Raw genomic sequence first — 27,506 nt, forward strand, 5'->3', positions numbered from 1 at the left:
TTTCAAAACAACCAGATTTTTATTACTTCATGACAATTCAATGAACGGCATTTATACATTCAGTCATCTCACTCGTCCACTAAAACCAATGAAAGAGACCATAACACGGACAAAAAGCGTAAGAAAAAGATGGCGAAAACAGGTCGCAACCGAAATTGCGGGTTCCGTTTGAGCGAGAGCAAAGAGCTATGCCACTCTTCCGGCTCGACGACTTCCGGATGTGGGAACAGGACGGGTCAGTTTGCGGATGAGTCGCTTCCCAGTTTTCGTGACACGTGTTCTGGCGGCAGGACACACTTGGAGGTATTAAAGAAAAAACAAAAACAAAAACAAACAAAAAAATAAAAAAATGTAGATCATATGAAGCTCGCGTTCGTCAGTGTCTTTTTGATCATTTCTATATGAAAATAAATATAAAAATAACAGGCCCTGAATTTCATTGTAGTTTCAGTCACAGTTATTATTGCATAGCATCACAGTTTGTCAAGGATTTAACTTATAGCAGCATTAGGCTAATCCTCCACAATAAAATCACCCTGATATTTAGATTTGTAGACATTTGAAAAACATACATGAAACCTGTGCTAACAATTCACTGTGTTGTGCTTAAATCAAAGTTGGACGGTGGCTCAGCAATGGTGAGGACGTGGTGTTTGAGGACGGAGCAGGACAAACTGGACCGTGTGGGCTCACATTTCAGAGGCAGGCGCCGCCGTGAACTCTATCGCGTTGCCGCTCTGATCCGAGAAGACACAGAGATGGAAAACAAAATTAGATTGAGAGAAGGTAGGGAATTGAAACGGAAGCCGTCTAAGTGAAAAGAACAATTACCTTATTTTACGCACAGAATTATAAGGCACACCCCCAAAATAAGTCTTTTGTGATATATATTGTCATATAAAAGGAGTGCTTGACAATAAGGTGCGCGGATATAGAAATACTGTAAGGGCTAGTTTTGCAGACAGACACACACACACAAAGTGCTGTATTTGCGCATCGATTGATATATCATTGGTGACAGATACATTACTTAAAATGCTAGGGAAGACAAATCGCCAGATCATGGCATGTGCCGGTTCCCATCTATTAAACCCATAGGTTTGCAGACGACACATGAAAAGGAATTAGGTCTTATCTATCTTATCTCACCATTTTAGTCGCAGTGTCAAATTGTTGATGAAATTATAGAGCCGGGCCGCCAGATTGTTGTCAAACATTAAACTGGTCCGTGATACAGCTGACTTGCAAAGTCTTTATGAAGCACACAGGATTCTGAACTGAATGATAAGGGCATTGTGGGAAGTAATTCGGTCATTCTGAACTGAATACAGAGAGTATTTCAGTAGTCCTGAATGGTGTAAATAAACAGTTAAATTAAAATGTTTGTGACTTACAATGCTTAATTGAGCTGAGAAAAAGTGAAACAACATTGACATTCTCTCTACTCTAACATGTCTAGTACCGTGACTAAAAATACTGTCATATTGGGGTACGATCTAATGCCTTTCTGTGTTGCTACGGATCTAGCTAGTGGGAACTGGCGGAACGATCCGGGTTCAACTTCCGTAGTATATAGTCATGCAATTGTGAACAATCTTTCATGTCACTGGCGGCTTGGTGGAATTGGTGCTGTTAGCATTGCTATCTGGTTCGATCCCCGTTGCCACCATTGTTATGAAATTCTAGTCAGCTTTAAGATTTATCGACTGATCAGTATCTGCACAAACACGGTAACGCTATACCAATTTTGTCCTTACAAGGTGCACGTTCAAATTTCTGGCCCATTTGGGATTTTTGAAGTGCGCCTTACAGTCTGGAAAATACGGTAATACATCAAAACTACATCACACAAACTTACAGGTTCAACGATTGCTAATGCAAAACATGGGAACTAAGAACTCTTTTTTTCATCTCTCACGTCAGGTGCTTTGGGTTTTAATCGATTCCTTTTGTGTTTTCTATCTATCCATAGATTGTATATATATTAAAGTCTTTACACAATCTGGTGTTTAAAAAAAGGAAAACATTCTGTTTAATTAGTGCTTGGAAAGTACTGATACGGTAAACATTTATAGTTTAAGAGACACTCAAAATAGGGAGAGAAGACATCAATGACATATGAACTTGAAAGGAGAACAGGAGAGAACTGTAAGAGAAACCCTCACAATAATAAATTCCATACATGTTCTAAACGGTGTGGAATCAACGAACAGTAACATTATTGGTCGATAGTTACAAACAGTGCATAATAGTTTGTATAACAAACAACAGTGAAGTGTAATAGTCAAAATAACGAACTGGCACCCTGTGCAATCTCCTTTGCAGGTGTCCAACATTTAAAACACAATAAACTGTATTTTGCCACATTTTAAGGTATCTGTACTTGTAACAGCTATTGATACAGGTGTATGATCAGGAACTAAAGGCATGAATGGCCATCTAGATTTTAAATAATGCATTATATTGTGTAGAAAAACACAAAATTAGTTTTTTGTTTTAATTCTTGACTTTTCTATATTTGTTTTAGATAAAATTCGATGGATCAAAATTTCTAGGTATTGGTATCATTGAGTAGAGAAAATATTCAAATGAATCATATTAGTTGCAAAATCTAGATATGGTACACTCAAAAACATTGAAAAATTCGAATTGATAGTTTTAATTTAAAAAACCAATGTTTTATTTGTCAAACATTACTTTCATTAAAGAATTGAAATTTCTAAGTGGCCCAAAACTTTTGAAAGGCTGTGTATTCTTTTGATTATTGAACCACTATCCTAAAAATACATGAAATGAATGGAATCGTTTAACCAGTTTCTCCCTGTACATGATTTATTTTAAAATTAAAACAGGTGTTGCATACTTGATATTAAAGACTAGCCGATTTTTTGTAAATATGTTTACATGAATCAATTTGGGATTAAATTTTAGGGAATAACATACAATTGGGTAGTATAATTTAATGAGCAAAATCCACTCTACATAATGGAAATTGAAAGAACTAAGAAATTAATTTAAAGGAGGGTGAATTGTTTGAGGTGTCCTGAAAAAAGTTAGATATTTTCTCTATTCAGTATGTGTTAACAATGCCCAAATAAATACCAACGAGACCAAATGGTTTATTTTCTACTACATCTTTCTGGTTTTATCTTACTTTTATCAAAGCTGTTTGGTCCGGAAAAGATTAGGTTGAAGGAATGGGGGCGAGTGCTGTAGAATGACGTCATACTCGTCCTCGAGCTTTTGTAAGAAGAAGCCTGCTTCAAGAACAATCCTAACATCAACCCAAACCCTAATAATGACGAAAAAACAAGTTCATTTAACCCCTTAATGTTCCTGTAAATGTATTCGTAAGTCCCAATCTAAGATGTACCCAAAATAAAATTTATGGCTGTTCTTGAACCCTTGGGAGACGCTTTTGGTCTCTTTTGAAAGGAAACACTCTCAAAGTTTCAAACTGAAATAAGCACTGAAAGTGCCACTAACATTGAGTAATATGATTTAGAACACACCGATACATAAAGGCTTTTATTCTTGCCTGATTTTTTTTTTTTTTTTTTTGCAATTAAATGAGTGTAGCATGGGCACCTTGATTGGAAAAAAGGTGAGAAAATAGCTTACATGGTACCATGTCAAATTTTATCAGAATCTGAAAAACTAAACTTAGTATTTTACACATTTTTCCTAAGTGGCCACTGAGAGACTTCCAGTTTTCAACAATAAAAATCTTTGCAAATGTGTATTTTTAGACATTGTGAAAGAGTTGTGAATGTTGGAATTCTCTTTTCAGAAGTCAATTAAAGATTGTGCACACTTGGGCATAACAATAGTGTGTCAAAATGAATCACTAGTGGCTATACGTACACTTATTCCAAGGTCTAATTTGAATACAATATCGATTTATTCAGAATTTCATTGGCTAACCAATGTGTCAATCATAATTTGAATCGGTCACTATTGGCTTAAGTTATTCAGAGGTACAGAAGGCGAGTTGGGTCAATGCACATTGTGGACCTTCAATGAGCCATGCAATCGGGCGAAAAGTATGTCAATCACAATTTTGGATGCCTAGAAAAATAATTTTACTAGTCTGTTTATTTGTAATCGGGACATCCATTGATGCAGACATACTTTATGGCTGCTTTTTTTTTTTTGCTTTTTTTTTTATCCATTGATATTATCGTGTGTTTTGGAGTAAATATTTTACACGTTTTGACTCAGTAGACTCTCACAGAGTGTAGGGTTGCGTACTATCATCAAATGTGATGGCTGCAAGACGATGTCTTTTGTGAGCTACCCTGGCTTTATAGTTTTTGGGTATTATGTTTCAGACTGATCGTGAGGTTTCTGTGATGAAAACATTTAGAAATTACTATCAGATCTTGAATCCCAAGAGTTTAAGCTTTCCAATGAAGTGTGACGTATTTCAGTGACCCGTAACATCGTACGGACACGTATTTGCCTCTCAACAGTCAAGCTAAGGGGTTAAGCGCGTATATAAAATGCACGTACTTGAACGTTTACAATGAACAGAGGCTGCAATGATGACACAAGCCAGGAGATGGCGGCCACGAGCAATATCCGTCCAGCTCTATTGAATACCAAGCACCATTTTTAATCTATATCTGGGGGAAACCTTTTTTTTAGTTTCTATGGAGTGACATTGACATCTCATTATCAGGGCTCAGCTTAAAAAAAAATCATTAGTCTTCGACTGAAGCCTGAGAATTTTCAGTCAGCACCAAGTGGCAAAGAACACCAGACTACAGAAAATGACATGCGTGACCAAACCGGGTGACTTTCACAAGAACAACCCAAAACCAAAGTCAAGCTAAATGCCATCTCATGCGGAAAGAATGAAGAATGTTTCCACGGGGAAACACAAAATCTTACTATTTTACCTCATCATCATATTCATTTGATCCTGTAAATTCAGTCTGAAATCATATGTAATTAAAGAGTTATTACACAAGCATTTATCATACGCATTGAATGAAGTAAATACAAGTGTTTACCTTCATTTTTTTGTACAGGATATTTAATAGGAAAGTCGCCACATCAGGTTTACCAATAGCGTTGGCCTGGGGAACACAAAAAAATAACGTGCACACTAAAGTTCCAAAGTATTTAAAAAAAAAGGTGCTTATTTAGCGCAACTCACATTCTCAAATAACACTCACCAATTCAATGGGTGACTGGCCATCGTAGCCCGGTTTACTCAGATCAGCCCCGGCGAGACTCCATATTTCCAGGCCCTCCAGGTCGCCGCTGACAACCAAGCTAACAAACAGCAGCAGAAACCATAAATAATGCTGACTATTGTTTTCAAACTTCCTGGTGATTTTCAGCACATTTTTAAGTGTCCTGGGGACGCCAAATAAGCAGAATCGTGCTCTGCAATGGTTTTTTTTGATAGTAAGTCAAATCCACTTCATTCATGTTGTTTGTTTAAGGTATTGGATAGAGACTTGGGAAATTACATATAAGAACAATCTGGAAATGCTTTTTCGATAACAGAAGAAAACAATTAGGATTTTGCATAGCCTGGGTATAAAGAACGTACAAACAATGAATGTGTTTATAAAATCCAACCTGTTAAAATTGGAAGATATATTGAAACTTAAATCCCTGTTATTAGTATACAAAGCAAGTAAGCACAAACTCCTAACAAATATTCAGCAGTTGTTTCTCTACAGAGAAGACACTCATCATCTAAGGGGAATCCATAACTTCAAGGTCCAATACCTTTGCACAACATTGAAAAGCCATTGTGCCAACCGAAAAGCTATTAAGGGAAGTATTTAGATCATGATTTTAAAAAATATCCTTAATTCACATCAATTTAAAAAAATCATATGTAATATAGATTTTAGATGATTATAATAACAAGACAAATATTTCAGGAGTTTATTTGGGTATTATATGTTATAGAAGTCACTAGCGATACTATTATAAGTTTGAAATATTGTTTGTTTTCCAATTTTACTCTGTGGGGTAAGGTTCTGTGTTTTTGTTTTAATTATCACCCGCAATCGAAGCGAGGGTGGTGAGAATGTTATATATATATATATATACATACAGTATATATGTGTCTGTTGCATGTCCACCCAAGAAAATGGGGATGGAGATTAGGTGTGGCCACCAATTTTCACGGGCAGTCAGAGAGGTTACCCTAGATGAGAAAAATACCCCCCCCCAAATAAAGCTCATTCAGCATTTTGGGTTTTTGTCGACTCTGCAGAAAGATATTCCACTCTCCCAGGCCAGAACAATATTGAATATCAATACCATCTCAGGATTTTGGTCTCCATCTGAACTCTAACAAGTTTTTACATTTTCATGAGCCAATAGCCCTGCCAAAAAGCAAATAGCACCCAAAAATTTTCTAGCATCTTAATGCGTGTGATGCTTTCATGGTGCACAACAATTCTAGTTTTGAATACATTTTGCCAGCAAGAAAAAGAGGAGTATGTACTCAAGAGCTTCAGCTTAACTTACGCCCTTTGGGCACATGTTTATAAATTATATTATTGTATTGTACAGCTGTATTTGTGTGTGCAAATTGTTTTTTTCCTATTGTTACTTGATATTTTTTTTGTGCTGTTCCTAATTTAAAAAAACAACACAAACAAACAAGCTCACAGCTTTGTGTTTGTGAAAGATGAAAGAGTAAGAAATCTGGCTGACGAACAACAGGGACACAAGTATGGTCCGACTTCAGACACTATGTAGTCAGGGAGCATTCCTCTGGTACTAGCAAACTGGTTGGGCTTGTGTTAGATATGTAGGATGGGTTGGTGTGGATCTGACAATCTGTGGATGCATGCGTGTGTGTGCGTGTGCGTCGTTTCTGAAACCTGCACAATTCTGTCCCAGCCTCTTCCAACTCGTCCCGGGAGAAGTGGGCTCCTGTCTTTCTTAGGAGGTTGACGACGTCCTTGTGCCTGCGTTACATGACATCACCATTTGCGTTTAAAAAAAGAAAAGAAAAAAAAAGCAATTCTCTAGCTCATTTATATCAAAAATTTATCAAAGATAGTCAGGTTTCATGTTAAAGACAATATAATGCAATATTTTCTCACTTTAGTATGCCAAGCCTGGTAGTTTGATATGATGTTATTGCCAGTTTACTGCTAACGCTCTTTTTTGTTTTTACTGTATTTTAAAGCATTATGACGATTGAGGCAGGCATATTTTTATTCTTAGCTCTCACTGGAGTTATTTTATGTTTGTGATGAGTTGGTTCAGATGTAAAGCTGTATTTACTCAACTGTTACAGTAAGCAAATTCTTAACACATTTAATGCCAAACATAAAAAAAAATGTTTACATTGTTTGTAAGTAAACGTGTTGTGCTTAGAAAAAGGTCCCTTATTATCCGTGATTATAATTTGTAGGCTGGGCTACAAATGTAGGCTGAATGTTAAAGCAGAATGCTAACAAACAAAGCACAAAACAAACTGAAACATAAAATAAAAATATCAATTGATTTCTTTCTTGTCTGTTTGTGATCAACTAAGAGTTAATGAGGAGAAAACACCCAATTCAAAATTGTGATCGCTTAACGGCATATAAAAGTAGAACAAAACTGTTAGCAGGTACAAGTCAGAACATGCACTATTGCCCCACATACGCCCGAACCGCCCACGCAGGAGTCAAACGTTCAACTACACCATTCAGAAGAACAAAAAAACAACAAGAACAAAAAGATTTCATCACAAGCCTACACCTGCACATTGATAAGTTATCTTTCAGACCAACAACCAGCATGAGTGAACCATAAAATTGGCCACAAGTTGCAAGACCTGTTCTGAAGCCACTCCTGCATCTCCACAATTGAGTTCCACATTTTAATTTAGCTAAAGCAGTCTCTTAAAAATCGTCGTCATAACTTGCATCAGCAGAGGAATGCACACCAAGTAAAGTGAGGCTGCAATGCCTCGCTTAACTGTTCAAGAAAACCTGTCGCTACATGCAAGGCTGACCATTCTTTGAAATATGTTCACGGATCCCTTAACCGCATGGGTCATCGGGGCACCAATGAGGATGCAAATCTAGACAGCTTTCTCCACTGTTCAGGGTCCCTGGCAAAATTGGCACCAGCCCATTCCTTAATGTTGTCGGCCCAGTTCTTTTTCAGTCTTACTTTCCTCCTGTGTCCTTGGACTGTGCCCTGGAGAATTAACTTGGTCAGTCCTGATGATCTTGTGACATGACCATACCACTGAAGTTACCGTCGATGCACAGTTGAACACAATTCTTCGTAGGGTCCAATGTGAGCCACTGATGGTAATGCACACCGTTTCGTTTGTCACATGGGCTAAGTAGCTGATGCCTAGACCTTTCCTGTAGCAGCACACCTCTATGGCCTGGATTTTCTTTTCCAGTTTTGCTGTGAGCAGGGTTCCCAAAGCTTAAGGCAAATTAAATATAAGACTTTATAAGACATATTTAATGCCTTTTTAAATCAAATTTAACAAAATTGAAACAAACAAAACAAAAAACACACAAATATCTTGTACACAATACATTGTGCCTCATAGACATTCACACTTTCCCATGGTCCAAAGCAAATGTCTCTGTAGGAAGTTGCTTTGTGTTGGGGGTTGACCTAAGACATTTGTCTTCTCTGAAAGCCCTGACTGAAACCACATCACCGTTTTGATAGTTCTGTTATAGTGGTTACGTGATGTTGCCACCAAAGTAAATTGGTGAATTATAAAAAGACATGTGATAAATACGGCGCAGTGGTTAGCGCTTGTGCGGCACAGTTCATGTCATGGGAACCTGTCGTGGGTTCAAATCCAGCTCCAGACTTCCTGTGCGGAGTTTGTATGTTCTCCCCGTGCTTGCGTGGGTTTCCTCCGGGCACTCCGGTTTCCTCCCACGTTCCAAAAACATGCATTTCAGGTGAATTGGCCGGTCCAAATTGTCCCTAGGTGTGAATGAGCGAGTGAGTTGTCTGTCCCCGTGTGCCCTGCGATTGGCTGGCAACCAGTTCAGGGTGTCCCCTGCCCACTGCCCGGAGATGGCTGGGATGGGCTCCAGCCCCCCCGCGACCCTAATGAGGATAAGCGGTACGGCTGATGAGATGAGAGATGAGATGTGATAAATATTTCTAAATCTTTTTAGTCCAAACAAATATACATCTTATTAACGTGGTCCGATTTTTAAGACATTCAAAAGTTGGATTTAAGACAATTAAGACCTTATTTTAAGAATAATGAATTCAATGCCTTCTACAACTTTTCAAGGATCTGCGGGAACCATGGTGGGAGTCCATGTCTCGCAAGCGTAGAGGAAGATAGAAGTAACAACAGTCACTTACGTTTTCTCCCTGAGGCCAATATGAATTTCAAAAATGGGTACCTTAGTAAAAAATTGGGACAATGATATTAATAAACAGAGTCAATTAGCCTAAATATCACAAATCGCACGTTAACCTCTGCTCGTCCCTTTGCTTCTCTGCTGATGAAAGCAAGCTCAAAACTTACCTGAAGCGCACGGCGTTGCACAGGGGCGTGTCACCGTAGCGATCTTTGGCATAAACGGTGGCGCCGATTGTCAGCAAATACTGCACGACTTCCAGGTTTCCTTCGCAGGCAGCAATGTGCAACGGGGTCCGTCCATCATAGTCACTCAGACACAAATTACTGCCCTGAGCCAAAGGGGATGAAAAAGGACAACAGGCAGTTCATTCAGTTCTTGAAATTTATCACCCCGTCAATCGCTTAACAGAGGAACAATCTGAACAGGTAATGGTGCTTGACAACATGAGGGACAAATTACGGCAGGACTTACCATTTCTTTGAGGGTTTCTAAGGCCTCAATGTCGCCGATCTTAGTGGCTGCGCAAGCCAGTGAGGGTGTCAGTGCGTCACGGATGGCCTCCAGCTCCTATGGACACATAAAATATGGGAACTCACAACATGCCTCAGTGCTTTAAAAAGGTGCTTTACAATCATTAATAATGCTAATGGACAATCCAGCAATTGTTGATTTATTTGGAAGACCAAGCTACCACATGGTTCGTACACCTTTTTCATGTCCAAATTCAAGCACTTTTAACGACTTTCAAAGCCAATTTATCAATTCATCCAGTACCATTAAAAGAAGAAATACGGTGTGAATCATGGATTTTGCAGAGCCACAAATATTTCTGCTATTCACATATGCTATTTTAATCTTGCGTGTGCATTTATCAAGACGTATGATTTTTAAATCTTGAACGAAATGTAACTACATTTGCGGATTGGAACATCACGTGTGTCAATATTTTTGACCCAAATCTCTTTCCATGTAAGTGTAGGGTAAAAGTAGCTTACATTTCCAGTTGCACTAAGTTCTAGCCATTACAATATACTCCTGGGAAACGCTACCCTAATGTTTTTGCATGGCCCATAATAAATGTTGGTAACTGATATGTAATCTCACCTTTTATAGTGCTCTGTTAAGGAGTAGCATGCTCCTGTCCCCAACCCGTAGTGGGCATTTACACTTCATAGGGCAATGCCGTACACACTATTATAAACTGCTGTTATCACAAGGAAAGAGGAAATGCAATAGCAAATCTAAGCCACCAGACCGCAGTGTTGGCGTCATTTTTAAGCAGACTAGTTGACAAACATGGTCACAGTTTCAAGCATTTACAAGCACTTCACCGAAAATTCAGGCAATTTTCAATTCTCAAAATCTCTACTTTAAAATTTAAGCATTTTCAAGAATCTGAAGCACCCGCACGAAACCTAAAACAAATAATCAAGTCAGTGACATGACTTGAAACAAATAATCTAAAAAAATATTCTAAACAAACATGTAATTAAAAGATACAGAAACAATACATAACAATTTGAATAGAATTGAAAAAAACTATAAATAAATGAACATATAAACACACAAATAAATATCTATTCAAAAATAAAAATGCTTGTCAGTCTCATTTATCTCTTTTATGCTGAAGATGTTGTCATAAAATGTGGCATTAAATATTAGTTAAAGAATATGTGGTATTAACTTTAGGGTTTGCTTTCTGCTTGTTTTGGGTTACTGCTTTATAGGGTATTTATGCAATAGTTTCTGAAGGTATTTTAAGAGTCAATAGTGGTATAATTGCAGGTCTGGAATTTATTATTTTCTTATTTCCCTTTTGTAGGGTAAGGTTCTGTTTTCTTTTTTTATTTTAAATAGGTCTTTCCTGCAAGAAAAAATTAAAACTGGTTGGCATTTAAAAGCTTCAACCTACTCCCTTTGGGCACATGTTAATGTATTACACCGTCTATTGTACAGCTGTTTTTGTGCAAATATTTTGTTGGTTACTTTTGTTAATTATTGCTTAATGTTTTTTTCTGCTGTGCAGAGATAAAAATAAGCCTTTAATCTTGTTTGTTCGTTTTGTATTTATATTTAGTTTAAGTGTATTAATTGTGTATTTTTAATATGACTTGTGTTTTGATTTATGTAGTTTATTTTTATTTATTTTTATTGTATCATTTTACATTTCGTGAATTATTTTTTTGGGTGAGTTACAACTAAGTTCACATTGTTTTCAAATAGCTTCTCCTAAGACTTTCAAATCAGTATTAGATATTACCAATTAGTGATGATCTTGGAAACGCAATTGTTAGTTTTTTGGACGAAGTTGTCAAAACAAAAGAAGGAAATTTAAGGTCAAATCAGATGTATAATATTAAACAATGCAAAAGTGTCTTACTTCTTTGCAGCTGATGCTCAAAGACTTGGCAACAACCTGGATAAATCGGCTGTCGCTCAGAGTGAACTTGGCTCCAGCCAAATCGGCAGTCATTTCACCGCGCAGGTTCTGGCCCATCAGCTTCACACAAAAATAGACTCACAAATCAAACAGAGGGTCTTTATTTTCAAGGGTTGTGTGACATTTCATGTTGTTCACTTTACAAACCTTTTTCTTGGCGTTTAGATCTAAATTCGTCTTAGCCAGCACGTAGGACAGCTTCGATAGGGCAGCTTCTGGAGTCATATCGCCACCAGCTATAAGCCCAGCATCGATCAATACCTAAATGTTGTATCACCTTTAATGAATGTGTTGAATAAAAGAATACCGTGTTTTCCGGGATGCGCCTTACAGCACGGAAAATACGGTAATCACATAATCATCATGGTCAACCTTGCCAGTTGCATAAGACGTCGACACCGTCCCCCTCAGACACTGTGTGCAGTTTATGATAATGACACCAGATTCCGTTGCCTTCTTTAACTCCTCCAACAGGTCGGCACGGTTATCCGGGCCGTTTCCACTGCCATAGGTCTCCAGCACCACTCCCTCCATTGGCGGCTGCAGAAAAGCTCTCACCTGAAAATAGATTGGGGTGGAAAAAAATGCAGTAGAATGTACTTCTTTGCAACCCTCCAAAGATAAAACCCACCCAGGCTCCTAAAAGCCCATCTGCTCAAGACTCAGTAAGGATCCAAGTTACTGGAAAGCCCTGTGCCACATCATTAGCCATGGCATATGACTAGAAGAGCAGAAGATGGCGGGGTCCACAAGGAGAGCAATTAATCTGAAGGTGTTAGCAAGTGTAAAATCATTTGGCAAGTGTGTGGTATTAATAGCAAAGTATGAAAAGAGCAAGTAGGTTAAATCTGCTTTTTTTTTTTGCCATAAGCATTTTGACAAAAAACACTTAGCACAGATTAGCAATGAAGCTCTTGAAGCGCCACACTTGAGAGTTTGGTTTCCCAAAACATCGTTTCATAAAAACAGTAAAGGGATGCGAAGAAAATCTTGATGGCCGTACTGGGCTGCAGGAGCAGATTGAGACAGTAAAGTTGCCCTCCCGGTGGCCTCCAAAACGCGAGCTGCAACTAAACGCTTCGCTATCAATGCCAAGTCTTCCTCTTTACAGGGCAATTGGTCATGGCCCATAACGCCAACCTATCTGTATCTGAGCAGAGCACTGATTAGGTTTACAAGAGCGGGAAAGTAGCAAGTGGGATAACTGTGCAATTAAACTGAAGTTAACATTATTTTATTGCAGTTAGAGTATACAAAAGTGTATACCTTTTCAACTTTGAATAACACTAAGGAGAAGAAAATTCATCATAACAGTACCAATATGACTGCGTAATAATAACCCAAATGGGTCAAAATAGGATTTTTTTTTTAAAAATTTTTACAAAATGCCTGACAAATCTAATCTGTTTTTAATAATGGACACATTGACTGCCACAGCAAGCAAAAAGCAAACAGCTGTGTTTACATCAATCTTGTGAATAATTATACTATATTCCTCCCTTACACATAATTTTAGAGTGTGTTTGACTCAAAATATTCACTGTAAGGGGGTTTTATTTGATCTATTTGCACATTTTGACTAAAGGATTAGAGTTGAGAACAGCGTGATTTTATTCACATAAGTGTATCATTAGATTAGGATTCGTAAAATACATTTACCGTAGCAGCAGTTATTCCTGGGAAGAGCCTCAGTAAGCCGACATTCCTGTTGAGCTCAGTGGAGACCTGAAACTTCACTGTGGTGTTTGCTCTCCAAACAGTGTCCCAGTTTACTGCAGGAAAGGATGAAAAGACAAATATACTTTTAACAAGTTTTCATTCACACATGACACAGATCTATTGTGCGGGCATACTTACTCGCAACATCAACCTCAGCAGTGGCGAGAGGCGCCAAATTAGGGGACGCGAATGCATTAAAACTCCCGGAGTCAACTTTGGTCACCCGATTTCCTCGATAGAGCTTGTTGTAGAAGTACAAGCACACCTAAAAAGAGAAAGGGGATTTTGAGGGACACTACATTAACAATAGTAAACAAGCGGACACTACATTAACAATAGTAAACAAGCAAACACTATTTAACACAATTGGTCCTTTACCACATATTACACAAATGCACACTCTATTTTTGTGTAATCCACCTTGTCTGCTGCAAACGGTGGATGGAATTTGTTGCACTCGAATTTTGCGCTTCGGGATAACGACTTCAGTGTTTATTCTATTCCTGGTTATTGTTATTGTGTGTTGGTAAATAAAAACCTGCATTACGTCCCTTCAGGCAATTTTTTTTGCCACAAAGAAACAGATACCCCAACGTGGTGATCTCGTATTTCTGCTAATAAGTGAACGTAAGGGCTTTTTATCAAATCTGGTTCTGGTTCATTTGATCATGAAGAGAATTAGTCTTAATAGACAGATTCCAATAACAACTCACCTCAGGGATGACAAACTGTCCAGCGATCAACAGTGCCCCCAACAGGTTGTCTCTGCCGTCATTCCTTATCTCATAGATAGGCACCTGAGTTTAAAGAGTAAATGAGTCAGGTGTTACTCAACAGACTTCCTGTGAAAGTGATGAATAACATCCTCAAGTTTTGGTTCCTGTTTATTCATGCAAAATGACTTTTTAAACTGATTTTTTTTCACAATAGTATACATGACTGTTTCACCAAAAGGAGCACATTGGAACATTATACCAAAACGGAAATCTGAGCTGCCTAGTTTGTGAACGTCCAACCCCTATCATGGCCCATTTTGTTTTGTGTGGGCTTTTCGTTTGTTTGATTTTACTTGTGAGCCGGTGAGGACGATGGGCTTGCCCAAATGTTCGCACATAAAAGACAGGGCAGAAGCTGTGTAGGCCATCGTGTCTGTGCCGTGAAGGATCACAAATCCATCGTAGTTTTCATAGTTTTTCTGCGAAATCCAAAAATAAGTCGAAAACAATCACTAAATCATTACACAGGTATAGGTGATGATTCTTGAGTGTCTTCAGTACCTCAATGTCCTTTCCTATTCTTCCCCAGTCGTCTGGGGTCATATTGGCTGAGTCCAACAAAGGGCTGTACTCTTGAATCGTGTATATTATCCTCTTTTTGGATTTACTCAAACTGAAATGAAAACAAAACAGTTATAATAGCAATTTGAAAGCCTGTCTTTAAAGATACAGCTAATAACAATCACTGATAAACATTGTTAGTATTAGCAACCAAGTGCAGTTCACGCCAAACCAATAAAGATAAACAAAAGTTAATTGGCATCACTGTGAAAATGATTATTCTCGGTCACGCACCTTGGATGCAGCCCTTGTTACTTTTTCCCCCTTCTATAAAACATTGTGGCTTAATGAAGCGGGAGAAACTCTTTAGAAGAGCTCAAGCAGTGAGGAACCAAAACTTAAATTAAAGAGTGTAAAAAGAAGGATCACATTGTGAGGGAAATTAGCCATTTTTCTTTTCAAGCGAAAGCTTAACACTCTGTGATATGGCACAACATAAGGTGGATGATTGGCTCTGTCTTGCAGGTTATTTGAGTTCCATCGTTAGGAATGAGGGCTGAGAGAACAGTACAAAATGCTAAATAATGCCCTCTTTTAAAGTAGGGGTTAAGTCAAGCAGCAGGTCGGGCCCACCTGAGACACTGGATTTGAAAACTGCATGACAGTCTCATTTTCCGTAAAATCTCCCTTCTAACAGAAACAATGTCGGCAAACACTAGCGCTGGCCGGCCTTTTATAGTCCAGGTTGAATGGACCAGCAGGGGGATACAGATGCATGTTCCAGTCCGCCAAACAGCGGGTCATCTAATAAACCTTCATCACACACAACCCTGCAACATGTTCTGCTGATAATCTTTACCACCAGAAAAATCGGATTGAGGATATTTTACAGCTAACACCGGAATAATAAAAAAAAGATTCAAAAGCATAAACAAATTATCCTAGATATACAGCTTATTTTTGTTTACAAACAGATAATAAAATATAAGCTCATGTACAGGGAAGATTTGCAACATTAGCTGAAAAAAGACAGCATTTCAAATCAATCAGTAACCCATAAGTAAAAGTTGACCTGCGACGCCAACATTGCTCACATTAGATTTGCATACGAGAAAAACGTTAGTGCAAACACAGCATGAATTCAAAGATGTGCATGTATCATAAATCATTCATGCCCACTAGCAACTAATATAAAGGAAATGTAATGAAAATACTGTACAGGTGTTCATGCCAATGTATTTTATCATGGGAATTTTGTATCTGCCAGTTTGAAGAGCATGTGTGCAGGTAAGCAACGAAGAAAATCAAGAGAAAGTCTAAAGAATAAAAAATAACGCAGATTATGTCATAGTATTAAGAAGAGAAATATGTACTTGTTTTTAACCTGCAAGAAATTATAGGTAATGACTAGGACTGCGAGATTTATTGAGACATTGCTATAATCAATTACCCTAGCTTAATAAAGTGACCGTTAACCAGGTGACTTAACCAATTAGTAGGTATGTGTCCAACTTTTAACTTGGAAACTCCTGTATGTGTGTGAATAATATTCTATGGGCAATGTACATCTTGTCAAGCAGGCAAAGGATGTTGTATATTGTGACATATAATATAGGGCAGAGCTGCCCAACAGGGTAGTGCAGGCAAAAACAAAACAACCACATATACAGCACCTGTGGAATATTGTGTCAGATCGCACAGGTATCCTGTCAGGGCAACAAAAGTATTAAATTTGGCACGTACAATCCAATAATTATGTGTCTATGACAAAAAAAATACCCATTATAAATGGTATTAACAATTGAACATACAAATCTTGTGGAAAAACATCGATTAAAAAAGAAATGTAAAATTGAGTGTACCAGAGCTTCCCTCCAGAGCTTATTCTCCCATAGTTTCTCTTCACCCTGTCGTACATTTTAACCTATTCCCACATAATTGTTTGACTTATCCACCACTACAACACAAACCATGTACAAGCAGCATTGATGATTTACTCTGAGGATTCTAAACTCGAACATCATCTGTAATCGGATCACAAAAGGAAATGTAGGTCCACTTACGGCAGGACTAATGTGCGCTCCGCATCATAGTAGTCATACATGCAGGTCTGCTGAGCATACATCTCATCGTGGAGGATAGGCAGCTTGCGCAAACCGTGCACAAAAGTGTTGGCTTTCGGGGCAAGAACTGTGGGGGATAAGTGGATAAAAAAACAATTAGTGGATACACTGTATTTTACAATCGAGGCTTGCTCCTGCTATTTGCAGATGAAGTGCCATGCTGCACTCTAGTGGTTCAAGTGAGATTACAACCATGGCAGATTCAAATGTGTTTTGAGAAATGAGACAGCTGAGGAAAACACATGACGTTAAAATGTCACACCCAAATAGAATCAAAAAAGATTACATTAAATAGATAAACAGCAGTCATCAGCGCAGTTTAGGATCTCGCTCAAACTGACATTGTATAAGGCACAGTATACTATATTCTACTTCAATAAATTGCAACTTATTACTGTGGGCAGGGGCAAGGGACACCCTGAACTGGATGCCAGCCAGTCGCAGGGCTCACAAGGACAGACAACTCACTCGCTCATTCACACCTAGGGACAATTTGGACCGGCCAATTAACCTGACATGCATGTTTTTGGAACGTGGGAGGAAACTGGAGTGCCCGGAGGAAACCCATGCAAGTACAGGGAGAACATGCATACTCCACACAGGAAGGCTGGTAGCTGGATTTGATCCCATGACCTCAGATCTGTGCCACAGACGTGCTAACCATAGCCTAGCAGCTATATTATGTAAGTATATATCAAATATAGCAGCATACATACAGTATGTATACAAACTCGTCTTGCCCATTAAGGCTCCATTCCAGATCGTTTCAATCACTAATAGCAGACGATAATGTCATCGTAGATTGCTGATACATTATTTTCGCAGTACACTAGGAAATGTTGTCCTCGATCGAGGATTCCTCTGTCACGCCTTTTGCTCTGCCGTCTTCGCTGTAATGCCAACAGTGAGTTTTCAGCCATGTGAGGAAAGTGCATGCATAGTATAGGAAGACAATTGAAACTGATACTCTGACATCTTTGTTTCAAATTAAACTAACTATTGACAGTTTCTGTTACATCAATCCATTGTCAGGACCTGTTATCCTCACAAGGGTCACGGGGGTTGCCTGAGCGGGCAGGGCACACGCTAAACAGGTTGCCAGCCGGTCGCAGAGCACACAAGAGACGGATAACTCACTCGCTCTTTCACACCTGTATTGTTGACCCAAAAGAGCGGGTGTAGCAGAACGAGTTTGAATGGATCAAGGGAAGATATAGATGTTGAATTGCATTTTTAGAGTCGTAATTTACAGAGACAACCGTTATTGTGGCGATCTGGTTTGGATTTACTTGAATGTGGAATGCCTTAGTGAGTGTACATAGGATAAGTGTCGGAAACTGCTAAGTGTTTGCTACAAATGCCTGCTAAAGATTGTAAGCTTGCTACAACTGATGCTAGCGAGTAGAAACATAATAATAATAATAACAATAACATTATTCTATCTGTCTATCTACCCAGGTCAAATCCCTCGAGAGGTAGTGACCGACAGCAAGACAAACACATACAAAAAAACAAAGAAAATGAAAAGGGAAAAAGTAGCAAAAAAGAAAAAAAAACACGCACAATTTTTTTTGGACCATGGCCAACCCAAATGCCCAAACAAGTTAAGTACCTCAGCACCCAAGTTGGTATTGGTAATTCATTTTTTTTATACTTGTTAATAATGATTATTATTGATAACATCATTTTTGGACGGCACAGCAACCTGGTGGTTAGCGCACAGCCCCACAGTGCAGACGTTCAGGGTTAAAGTCCAGCTACCGCAGCCTCCCCGTGTGGAGTATGCATGTTCTCCCCGTGACTAAGTGGGTTTCCTCCGGGCACCTTGGGTTTTCTCTCACATTCCAAGGACAGCAAGTGAAAGGTTGTCTCTGTGTGCCCTACGACTGGCTGGCAACCAGTTCAGGGTGTTCCCAGGCCCACTGACCGAGGATGGCTAGGATAAGTGCTGCAGACAAAAGATGGATGCTATCATTATTGATCTTACCAAATTAAACTACGTGTTTAAGGTGGGTGCAAACCAAGGAAAGCCTATTAGCAGTAAGTAGTAAGTTTAACTTCGGTGAAAACGAAGCCACTGTAAATATTAAATACTGATCATCTTTCTTTGCAATTAACTAGCTAAAATACAAGGGTATTTTAATCGTTACTTCCCCAGCGTCGTATATGAGTCGAAAGAGTCACACACAAAAGCTCCACAAAGTTGCACATGGTTGCTCACAAAATCTGTGTGTAGGGCCAATCAAAACAACTGTTTCTTTGTTAACTCTGATCCCTGAAATAAAGAAAGTCGCTTTCTTGTTGGTTATACATACTTTGTCCTTATTTGAGATGTCTTTTACTGTCAATTGGTTGGTATAAACTGACATTAATTCCGCTATTATGCCTCAACAATGCGCGCGCAGCTTGGTCACGTCACATTTGTTTACAAACACGGGGTCTATTCTACAAAGGCGGTGCAGCGTTGTGTTTGTAAAGTGTATTACCGTCGAATAAGGGGAATTGCAATCATTAATAAAGGGAGCAATTGTCTGAGGCGGTGTTTTTTCTAAATCCAATATTTATATAATAATGATAAACAATAGATCATTCATATATATATATATATATATATATATATAGATCATAATAACGAGCTAATCATTTAAATGTAACTTTCACATTTCAACTCGATATTATAGTTTTCTCTTTAAACTTTCAAGCGTAGTAAATAAAGTATAATTCCTATACTCTCCAGTGATCACCTGCATGTGATGCAGCCTCGTGCTTGGCGGGGCATGACATCAACAAGCGGCTAAAAAGAGGCTACCAAATGTGCTAGCAGCATGACCTTGGCTGCACACATGCAAGCCGAGGGGAAGTATTCCAAAAGTATCAAGTGGAGCCCACGTGGAGCTTAGCTACCGTTGTCTAGAAGCGTCATCCCGATGGTTCCTCCAGTGTTGATGACGAATACGCGCGCTTCGGATGCACTTGGCGAGGCGGCCAATTCGTTCCCCTCGAACGATCCGCAGCTCGTTAGCTGCCTCCTCCGGCATGGATGGACCAAAGAGTTACGAGGAGAGACCACCTCGTTGGATTCAACCGTGTCCAGTTTGTGGTGGGACAAAGCCCGGGCGAGCGGTGTCAAGGTGTTCGGGGGGTTATTGGCCATGACTGGAGAAGCGGACGCTGGGGCTGTTGCTTGTTGTAAACCCGCAGTGGTCTTTGAACGCGTCACAATGGACCCCTGTCGAGGAACAACAGTCTTGAACACTGAAATAATATCGCTTTTTAATGTATACGATGTACACACGTACCTTTTTTATTTTATTTGCTTCCTCTGCACCTAAATGCTTAGTTCATCTGGGGTGTGTACTTTCTGGGGGGGATATTGGTTCCTGTGACATCACTGATAGGGGCGTGTCTTTCCTACACACTTAATAACCAAAGGCCATTGGCTGACCAATGTCAAATGCCTTAGAAGTATTATCCAATGGAATGACGCCTGTCACGATAACTAAACGTGAAGTTCAATGTGTTGAGGCATAAAATGATCACAATAAACAATATTATTGAAGACTATTCTGTGCTACAAATGCCTCAGAGCATAGAAATAACAGTCACTTTGTTATTAATGCATTTTCATAACAGGCCTACTTGCTTCTATATTTCTGTTCTTGTAACTCAGAACTTGCTTTAAAGTGTGACTTTGACATGATGTTAAATATGGCAATTTTTGAAATGCTTTGGATTTATTTAGTTAATAAATGTTGACATTTACCTACTTGCTTAATTCATTTAAAATAACCATACTGTTTACCTCATTAGGAATTTTGTGATGTTAGTAGCTGGAGAGGAGTATAGAGTACTGAAATATTGAAACTGACTGAATCATGAAATCTTGGTAAGGCAGTGCTGAATCATGATGTTTCGGGGTAAGTCTTTAAATCGAATCGCATCGTTGGCTTTAGCAGATGATGGATTTGAATCAAGATGCACCGAGATATGCCATTATATCCAATCTTATTGTATCGGTGGCTTTAGCTAATGTATGGTAAATAAATCGGATTGTGACAAGTAAATCAAGAGGCAAATTGTATTGGGCAGAGCCCAGGGATTCCCATCCCTAGAATGAATGTGTTACAGGTACTGCATCTGCAATTCAGTTTTGCATAATATATACAGTGCATCCGGAAAGTATTGACAGCACTTCACTTTTTCCACATTTTGTTATGTTACAGCCTCATTCCAAATTGTATTAATTTAATCTCTTATCTCAAAATTCTACACAAAATACTCCATTATGACAATGTGAAAAAGTTTTTTTTTTTACTTTTTTTGAATTTATTAAAAATAGAAAACTAAGAAATCACATTTACATAAGTATTCACAGCCTTTGCTTAATACTTTCTTGATCCACCTTTGTCAGCAAATACAGCCTCAAGTCTTTTTGAATATGATCCCACAAGTTTAGCACACCTATCTTCAGGCAGTTTTGCCCATTCTTCTTTGCAATAAGTCTCAAGCTCAATCAGGTTGGATGGGAGACATTTGTGCACAGCCATTTTCAGATCTCTCCAGAGATGTTCGATCGGATTCAAGTCTGGACTCTGGCTGGGCCACTCCAGGACATTCACGGAGTGGTTCTGAAGCCAATCTTTTGAGATCTTGGCTGTGTGCTTTGGGTCGTTGTCCTGCTGAAAAATGAACCTTCGCCCCAACCTGAGGTCAAGAGCGCTCTGGAGCAGGTTTTCATCCAAGATATCTCCATATATTGCTGCATTCATTTTTCCTTCTATCCTGACTATTCTGCCAGTTCCTGCTGCTGAAAATGATCCCCAAAGCATGATGCTGCCACCACCATGCTTCACTGTAGGGATGGTATTGGCCTGGTGATGAGCGGTGCCTGGTTTCCTCCAAACATGGCGCCTGGCATTCACACCAAAGAGTTTAATCTTTGTCTCATCAGACCAGAGAATTTTGTTTCTCATGGTCTGAGAGTCATTCAGGTGCTTTTTGGCAAATTCCAGACGGGCTTCCATGTTCCTTTTACTAAGGAATGGCTTTCGTCTGGCCCCTCTACCATACAGGCCTGATTGGTGGATTGCTGCAGAGATGGTTGTCCTTCTGGAAGGCTCTCCTCTCTCCACAGAGGAACGCTGGAGCTCTGACAGAGTGACCATCGAGTTCTTGGTCACCTCCCTGACTAAGGCCCTTCTTCCCCGATCGCTCAGTTTAGAAGGCCGGCCAGCTCTAGGAAGAGTCCTGGTGGTTCCAAATGTCTTCCGTTTACGAATAATGGAGGCCACTGTGCTCATTGGGACCTTCAAAGTAGCAGAAATTTTTCTGTATCCTTCCCCAGATTTGTGCCTCAAGACATTCCTGTCTCGCAGGTCTACAGACAGTTCTTTTGACTTCATGCTTGGTGTTTATGCTCTGACATGTACACTCAACTGTGGGACCTTATATAGACAGGTGTGTGCCTTTCCAAATCATGTCCAATCAACTGAATTTACTGCAGGTGGAGTCCAATTAAGCTGTAGAAAGATCTCAAGGATGATCAGTGGAAAAAAGATTCACCTGAGCTCAATTTTGAGCTTTATGGCAAAGGCTGTGAATACTTATGTAAATGTGATTTCTTAGTTTTCTATTTTTAATAAATTCAAAACAAGTAAAAAAAAACGTTTTCACATTGTCATAGTGGAGTATTTTGTGTAGAATTTTGAGATAAGAGATTAAATTAATACAATTTGGAATGAGGCTTTAACATAACAAAATGTGGAAAAAGTGAAGCGCCGTGAATACTTTCCAGATGCACTGTGTATATATATATATATATATATATATATATATATATATGTTTACAGTTTGATATACCCAACTAAAATGAAAACTTATCATGTTATTACTATGTTGTTATTATGGTATCAGCTTGTAAGAGTAGAAGTTCAGTTAAAATAGGCTCAGTCAACCACAAATACATTATGCCAGTTAGAAAGCAGATTTCCTGGAAAATCACAATGACCCATTACTAGTGAACTAGTTTCAGAACCTCTCCACTGGCTACTCAGGTTTTCTTAAGGGTCTGCCTGGTGCCTGCAGGGACCACATTGAAGACCCCTAATTTAAATAAGCAAAAATACATCAACTATCATAATAACGTGCATTTTTAGATACTAAAAATAATAATAGGTTAAGAAATAAGCATTTATTTTACATTCGTTCTCCATTCGGGCCCCGGTGCTGTGGAATGCTCTTACCCCTGAGATTCGATCTGCAACCTCAGTGGAAATGTTTAAATCTAAGCTTAAAACACTCTTCTATTCTATAGCGTATGAATAACCTATATTTTATGTTGACAATATCTGTGTACTATTTGCCCTCATGTAGGTTTTAGATCAGGGGATGGTGTCATAATAGTCTGTGGTTTGCAATAATCTGTGGTCCGTGCAGCGCTTTGAGACTCTTTGTGATTAAGGGCTATACAAATAAACATGACTTGACTTACATAACATGAGCCTCACCTAAGGGGAGCTGACAAGTCATGTCATGTGTATTTGTATAGCCCTTACACAAGGAGTCTATCGGAAATCTTGGTTCAACAAGTACCCAAAAAACTGCGAAAAGATGGGGCAAAAAGAAGAAGAAAAATTACCGGATTTGGTCGCTTTGATTCTCCATAGTTTGTTTTCTTCCTTGTGCTTTTTAGCACTTGTTTTCGGTTGCATGACACAGTGCGGCAACATCTAATGGTCAAATAATACACAGTGGCCCTTCAAGATGTCCTAATAATGATAAATTAAAATGCAGTTGAAGCTATCGTCAACTGAAATTCACAGTTTACGATTGACAGGTCCCTTAAACGCCAGGGTCGTCGGTAAACTACCTCCTGAGGTGTGTCTTGGGCAGGTACAGCCTAGCGCCGGCCATCGCTCTCCGAGCCGTTTTTTGGGGTAAGTGTTTGCTCCCCCACATAAAACAAATAGTACTGATTTCCATGGCTTCCTGGTCTGACTCAAATACTTCACCTTCATCACCTGGTTGCCGTTGTTGTCGGTGTAAAGTGTTATACCACGCTTCAGAAATAAACCAGACCCCAGCATTGACTGGCAGTGGCATGTGACAATACTAATACTAAATCTAAAATCCCTGGGGGGAACTGAAATTAGAGATATTTACAAAGGTATTGACAAGTGTTGATTAAATTTAATACTCCCGTGGATCTAGTTTTATACCTCCAGCCCCCAACCCATTGTTGGAATAATACAAAGTTCTCAAAAAAATGTGTAAATGCATTTTAGACATCCTTAAAACCAGTTTATGATTTCCACGACGCCATTTTGGCTCGTCATAATAACTATTGACCAATTCTGCCATATGTCGAAATAAATGTAGAAATAAATAAATGCATACATACAAATATATGCCATTAAACGAATGTGAACGTAAATAAATCACGTATAAACTTTGATGTATTAGAGAAATACAATTTATTCATTTATTGCGTTTTGTAATTTGTTATGTGGATTATTTACTTCTACACGTGGCAGGAATAGTCCTCCATATTTGAGACCATTGGAATGTTCAAAACGTGTGTGTGCATTTACGCTATCACAACATGAGATGGTAGTATTGCACTTTTGTTTGAAGTGGAAATACACTTAATAAACGATGCTAACGTTAAACTTTTCTGTTATGTTTTTGTGATTTCCAAAATATTCATAACCTCTCACCCAAACGGGTGTTGGGGGGGCAATACACCTGTAAAGTCTTTAGATATGTCAGTTACAGGTCCCAATGTTGAATGGCTTAAGGTAGTAAATATACCAATCGGTTGAATGTTTTCGTGTTTGCTTTGATGTCTTTGACGCGAAGAAGTTTCGGACGTTTTCTTTTTTGAAACAATTATAATCAGTTAGTTGTTTTTGACGCACCATTGAGAAACGAACTCCATCTGCAAATGAAGGAAGAAGTGAAGGGCAGGAAGTGGCAACGAAAGCAGCTCCACACCTTTCCGGTGTATCTGCCCCGCGACCAGCTCGGCTGAAAGGAGAAAAGAACGAAGAGAATTAATCGAAAGTGGAGGGTGGAACGAAGGTATGTTATCCATGTTTCAGTCAATACGTCTACCCGATATTTTATTATAATGTGTTTTCATTTATTTGTTGTGCCGCGTGATTTGTAACAAGTCCCGGCTGGTTGGTTACCGCTAACTGTTGGCTAGCTAGCCGGCTAGGCTAGTTAGCACGCTAGCCGTCATTAGCGGACACGGGCTAAATTAGGATGTCTGACACTCCTATTTAATCTCCTTACAGAGGGGTGGCGAGACGTGGAGTTTTCTTGGTGGAATTCGTCCCGTCGTGGAATTGTGGAACAAAGACCCTGGCACCCGAGGACTGTGAAGTCGACCTGGCGGAAATCTTCGTTCGCCTCAGAAAGCTGATTTTCTTACCCGGTAGTGCTGGGGCGCAGCCGGGAGAGAGCCGCCTTACACATCGCCCAAGGAACCTCACCGTGGCATTAAGTACTACGATATCCTCTTTTCTTACACAATAACCATTTTGTGGACATCTTCTTTTGGGATCAAGAATGCTTATTGCGCAACTGCTGGTTCCAAGTTTGTAGAGTAACGAGGAATGGTGTGAAGGCCCCGCACATATATAGTGCAACTTTGAATGTACACGTCCATGCGCCTCGCAGTTTAGTAAACTTGTAGTTGGATCGCCATGAGAGTGCTTTTTTAACGTTGGCATGCTTTCTCTTACAAGCCTGTAACTGAACTGAAGCTCATTTGAAAAGCGGAGTGCTCCTGTCTGATTCTTTTTATTACCAGCAAGGAATATATGCATTAGAGTTGAAAATGGGGAAGATGCTCTCGAAGATATTTGGGAATAAGGAGATGAGAATATTAATGCTCGGACTTGACGCTGCAGGAAAGACAACAATCCTCTACAAACTGAAACTGGGACAGTCTGTCACTACCATCCCCACTGTGGGCTTCAACGTAGAGACTGTAACCTACAAAAATGTCAAATTCAACGTGTGGGATGTTGGTGGCCAGGATAAGATTCGCCCTTTGTGGCGACACTATTACACGGGCACCCAAGGCCTCATTTTTGTGGTGGATTGTGCAGACAGGGATCGCATCGACGAGGCGAGGCAGGAGCTCCACCGTATCATTAATGACAGGGAGATGAGGGATGCCATCATCTTGATATTTGCCAATAAACAAGATCTCACCGACGCCATGAAGCCACATGAAATCCAAGAGAAGCTCGGATTGACGCGCATCAGAGATCGGAATTGGTATGTTCAACCCTCGTGTGCGACTACAGGAGATGGACTATATGAGGGCCTTACATGGCTAACCTCCAATTACAAATCTTAATGATTGATTACTGACTGTTTTAGGTCAAAACGAAAATAAAATCGCAAAGAATCTCTCCCAGGAGTGTGGTTTAATACAAATTGATTAGTCTCGTTTATATTTTAATACCGCAATAATCCCCATGACTAATTTATCTGTCTCTTGGATTTCTGATTTAAAAAAAAAATGCTTGTTCTCTGTAGCAGACTTTTATCACAATATTTTAGGGCTTGCCTGTTGAATATTCAATTCGTGGGTTCTCTTATGGACGCCACAAACACTTCACCACCTTTGCCTGTTGTTTATTTTATGTTTTATATATTCTTTTACGATGCTGCATTTTTCTTCATTAAGGTGGGGACCTTTTAATCTTTGCTTGTTTTCGGTGAACTGAAATCTTAAATATTTGACGGACCGACACAGTACTATGTTGAATAGTACTTATTAGAATGATATTGATCGATTAAAATGCGAAATTTGACATTTCCATCAGTCTTAAGCGGAAAAAAATCACATTTCATTAGCCCTCTCGCTTATTTCCCTATTATGGGCTATATTGTAAGATGATGTGTCATGTCTTAATACCTAAATGTGCTGATTATTCAACAAATGGGCCTCCCGGTTTCCCTTCTTTTTTTTTCTTTTTTTTTTTAAATCGTGGGGGTGAATACTCACCAGCGGTCGTGTCATTGCTCCAAAGGAATGTCCTTCAGCTCTGAGTTCTCTCGATCTGATATTGATTAGTCTCAGTATTTGGACATGATATAATAGCCTGTATCTGTAGCATGAAATGCAGCCAACCTCCACTAGGGACCTTCTGTCATGCGGTCCAAAGTGTGCTGCAGCAGCTCCTGTTTTGATCAGGGTGGGGCGGGGATCTATGTACAGACCTTGTCATTGTAATGTCTGATTAAAAAAGTGATTTGAACTCTCCTTTGTTGTAATGTTGCTTTATATAAAGATAATTTCTTAAAAATTGAAAAACACAAGCTGCAGCTACTGACTTCTGTGGCCAGGGAGACTTCACAGAAACCTCTAATGAAAGGTTTCTGCCTGTCAATGGGAGAATGTTTCAAAACAGGAAGTTTAACTGTTGCTCTCTGGAGCAACAGCACAACCTCTCATGATTGTTTGCGTGAGAGTGGGCGTTACTATACATTATGCTGTATTGTGTACCCTGAGGGCAGGTTGTGGGATATAGTTTGCTCAAGCAGAATGTGTTGCGCGTGTACAACAATTGCTTAATGTTAAACCAGTTATTGTGCAAGC

At 39.2% G+C, this 27,506-nt stretch overlaps 2 protein-coding genes across 4 annotated transcripts; one reads left to right on the forward strand and one right to left on the reverse strand.

Annotated features, from left to right (window-relative positions):
• Window positions 1–24,949, reverse strand: aspg (asparaginase homolog (S. cerevisiae)). Of its 3 annotated transcripts, none has more exons than XM_088355090.1 (18): window positions 24,805–24,949; window positions 19,793–20,117; window positions 16,829–16,955; window positions 14,766–14,877; window positions 14,558–14,683; window positions 14,202–14,285; window positions 13,627–13,753; window positions 13,429–13,541; window positions 12,142–12,327; window positions 11,917–12,030; window positions 11,710–11,829; window positions 9,801–9,896; window positions 9,494–9,657; window positions 6,858–6,944; window positions 5,181–5,280; window positions 5,016–5,081; window positions 4,902–4,937; window positions 1–737 (listed from the first exon to the last, which is right to left on the reverse strand). In XM_088355090.1, exons 1-18 carry the CDS (start codon window positions 24,805–24,807, stop codon window positions 690–692), a joined length of 2,034 nt encoding a protein of 677 aa, XP_088211216.1. In that variant the 5' UTR covers window positions 24,808–24,949; the 3' UTR covers window positions 1–689. The 3 variants fall into 3 exon arrangements, with proteins under 3 accessions (XP_088211216.1, XP_088211218.1, XP_088211217.1); XM_088355092.1 differs by lacking the exon at window positions 24,805–24,949 and adding an exon at window positions 20,188–20,306; XM_088355091.1 differs by lacking the exon at window positions 4,902–4,937.
• Window positions 24,549–27,170, forward strand: arf6b (ARF GTPase 6b). Its single transcript, XM_088355093.1, has 2 exons — window positions 24,549–24,967; window positions 25,186–27,170. Exon 2 carries the CDS (start codon window positions 25,731–25,733, stop codon window positions 26,256–26,258), a length of 528 nt encoding a protein of 175 aa, XP_088211219.1. The 5' UTR covers window positions 24,549–24,967; window positions 25,186–25,730; the 3' UTR covers window positions 26,259–27,170.
• Window positions 27,171–27,506: the final 336 nt, after the last annotated feature.

Source organism: Urocampus carinirostris, chromosome 15 (assembly GCF_059441175.1).
Source record: "Urocampus carinirostris isolate Australia breed hairy pipefish chromosome 15, RoL_Ucar_1.0, whole genome shotgun sequence".
Classification (NCBI taxonomy): Eukaryota; Metazoa; Chordata; class Actinopteri; order Syngnathiformes; family Syngnathidae; genus Urocampus; species Urocampus carinirostris.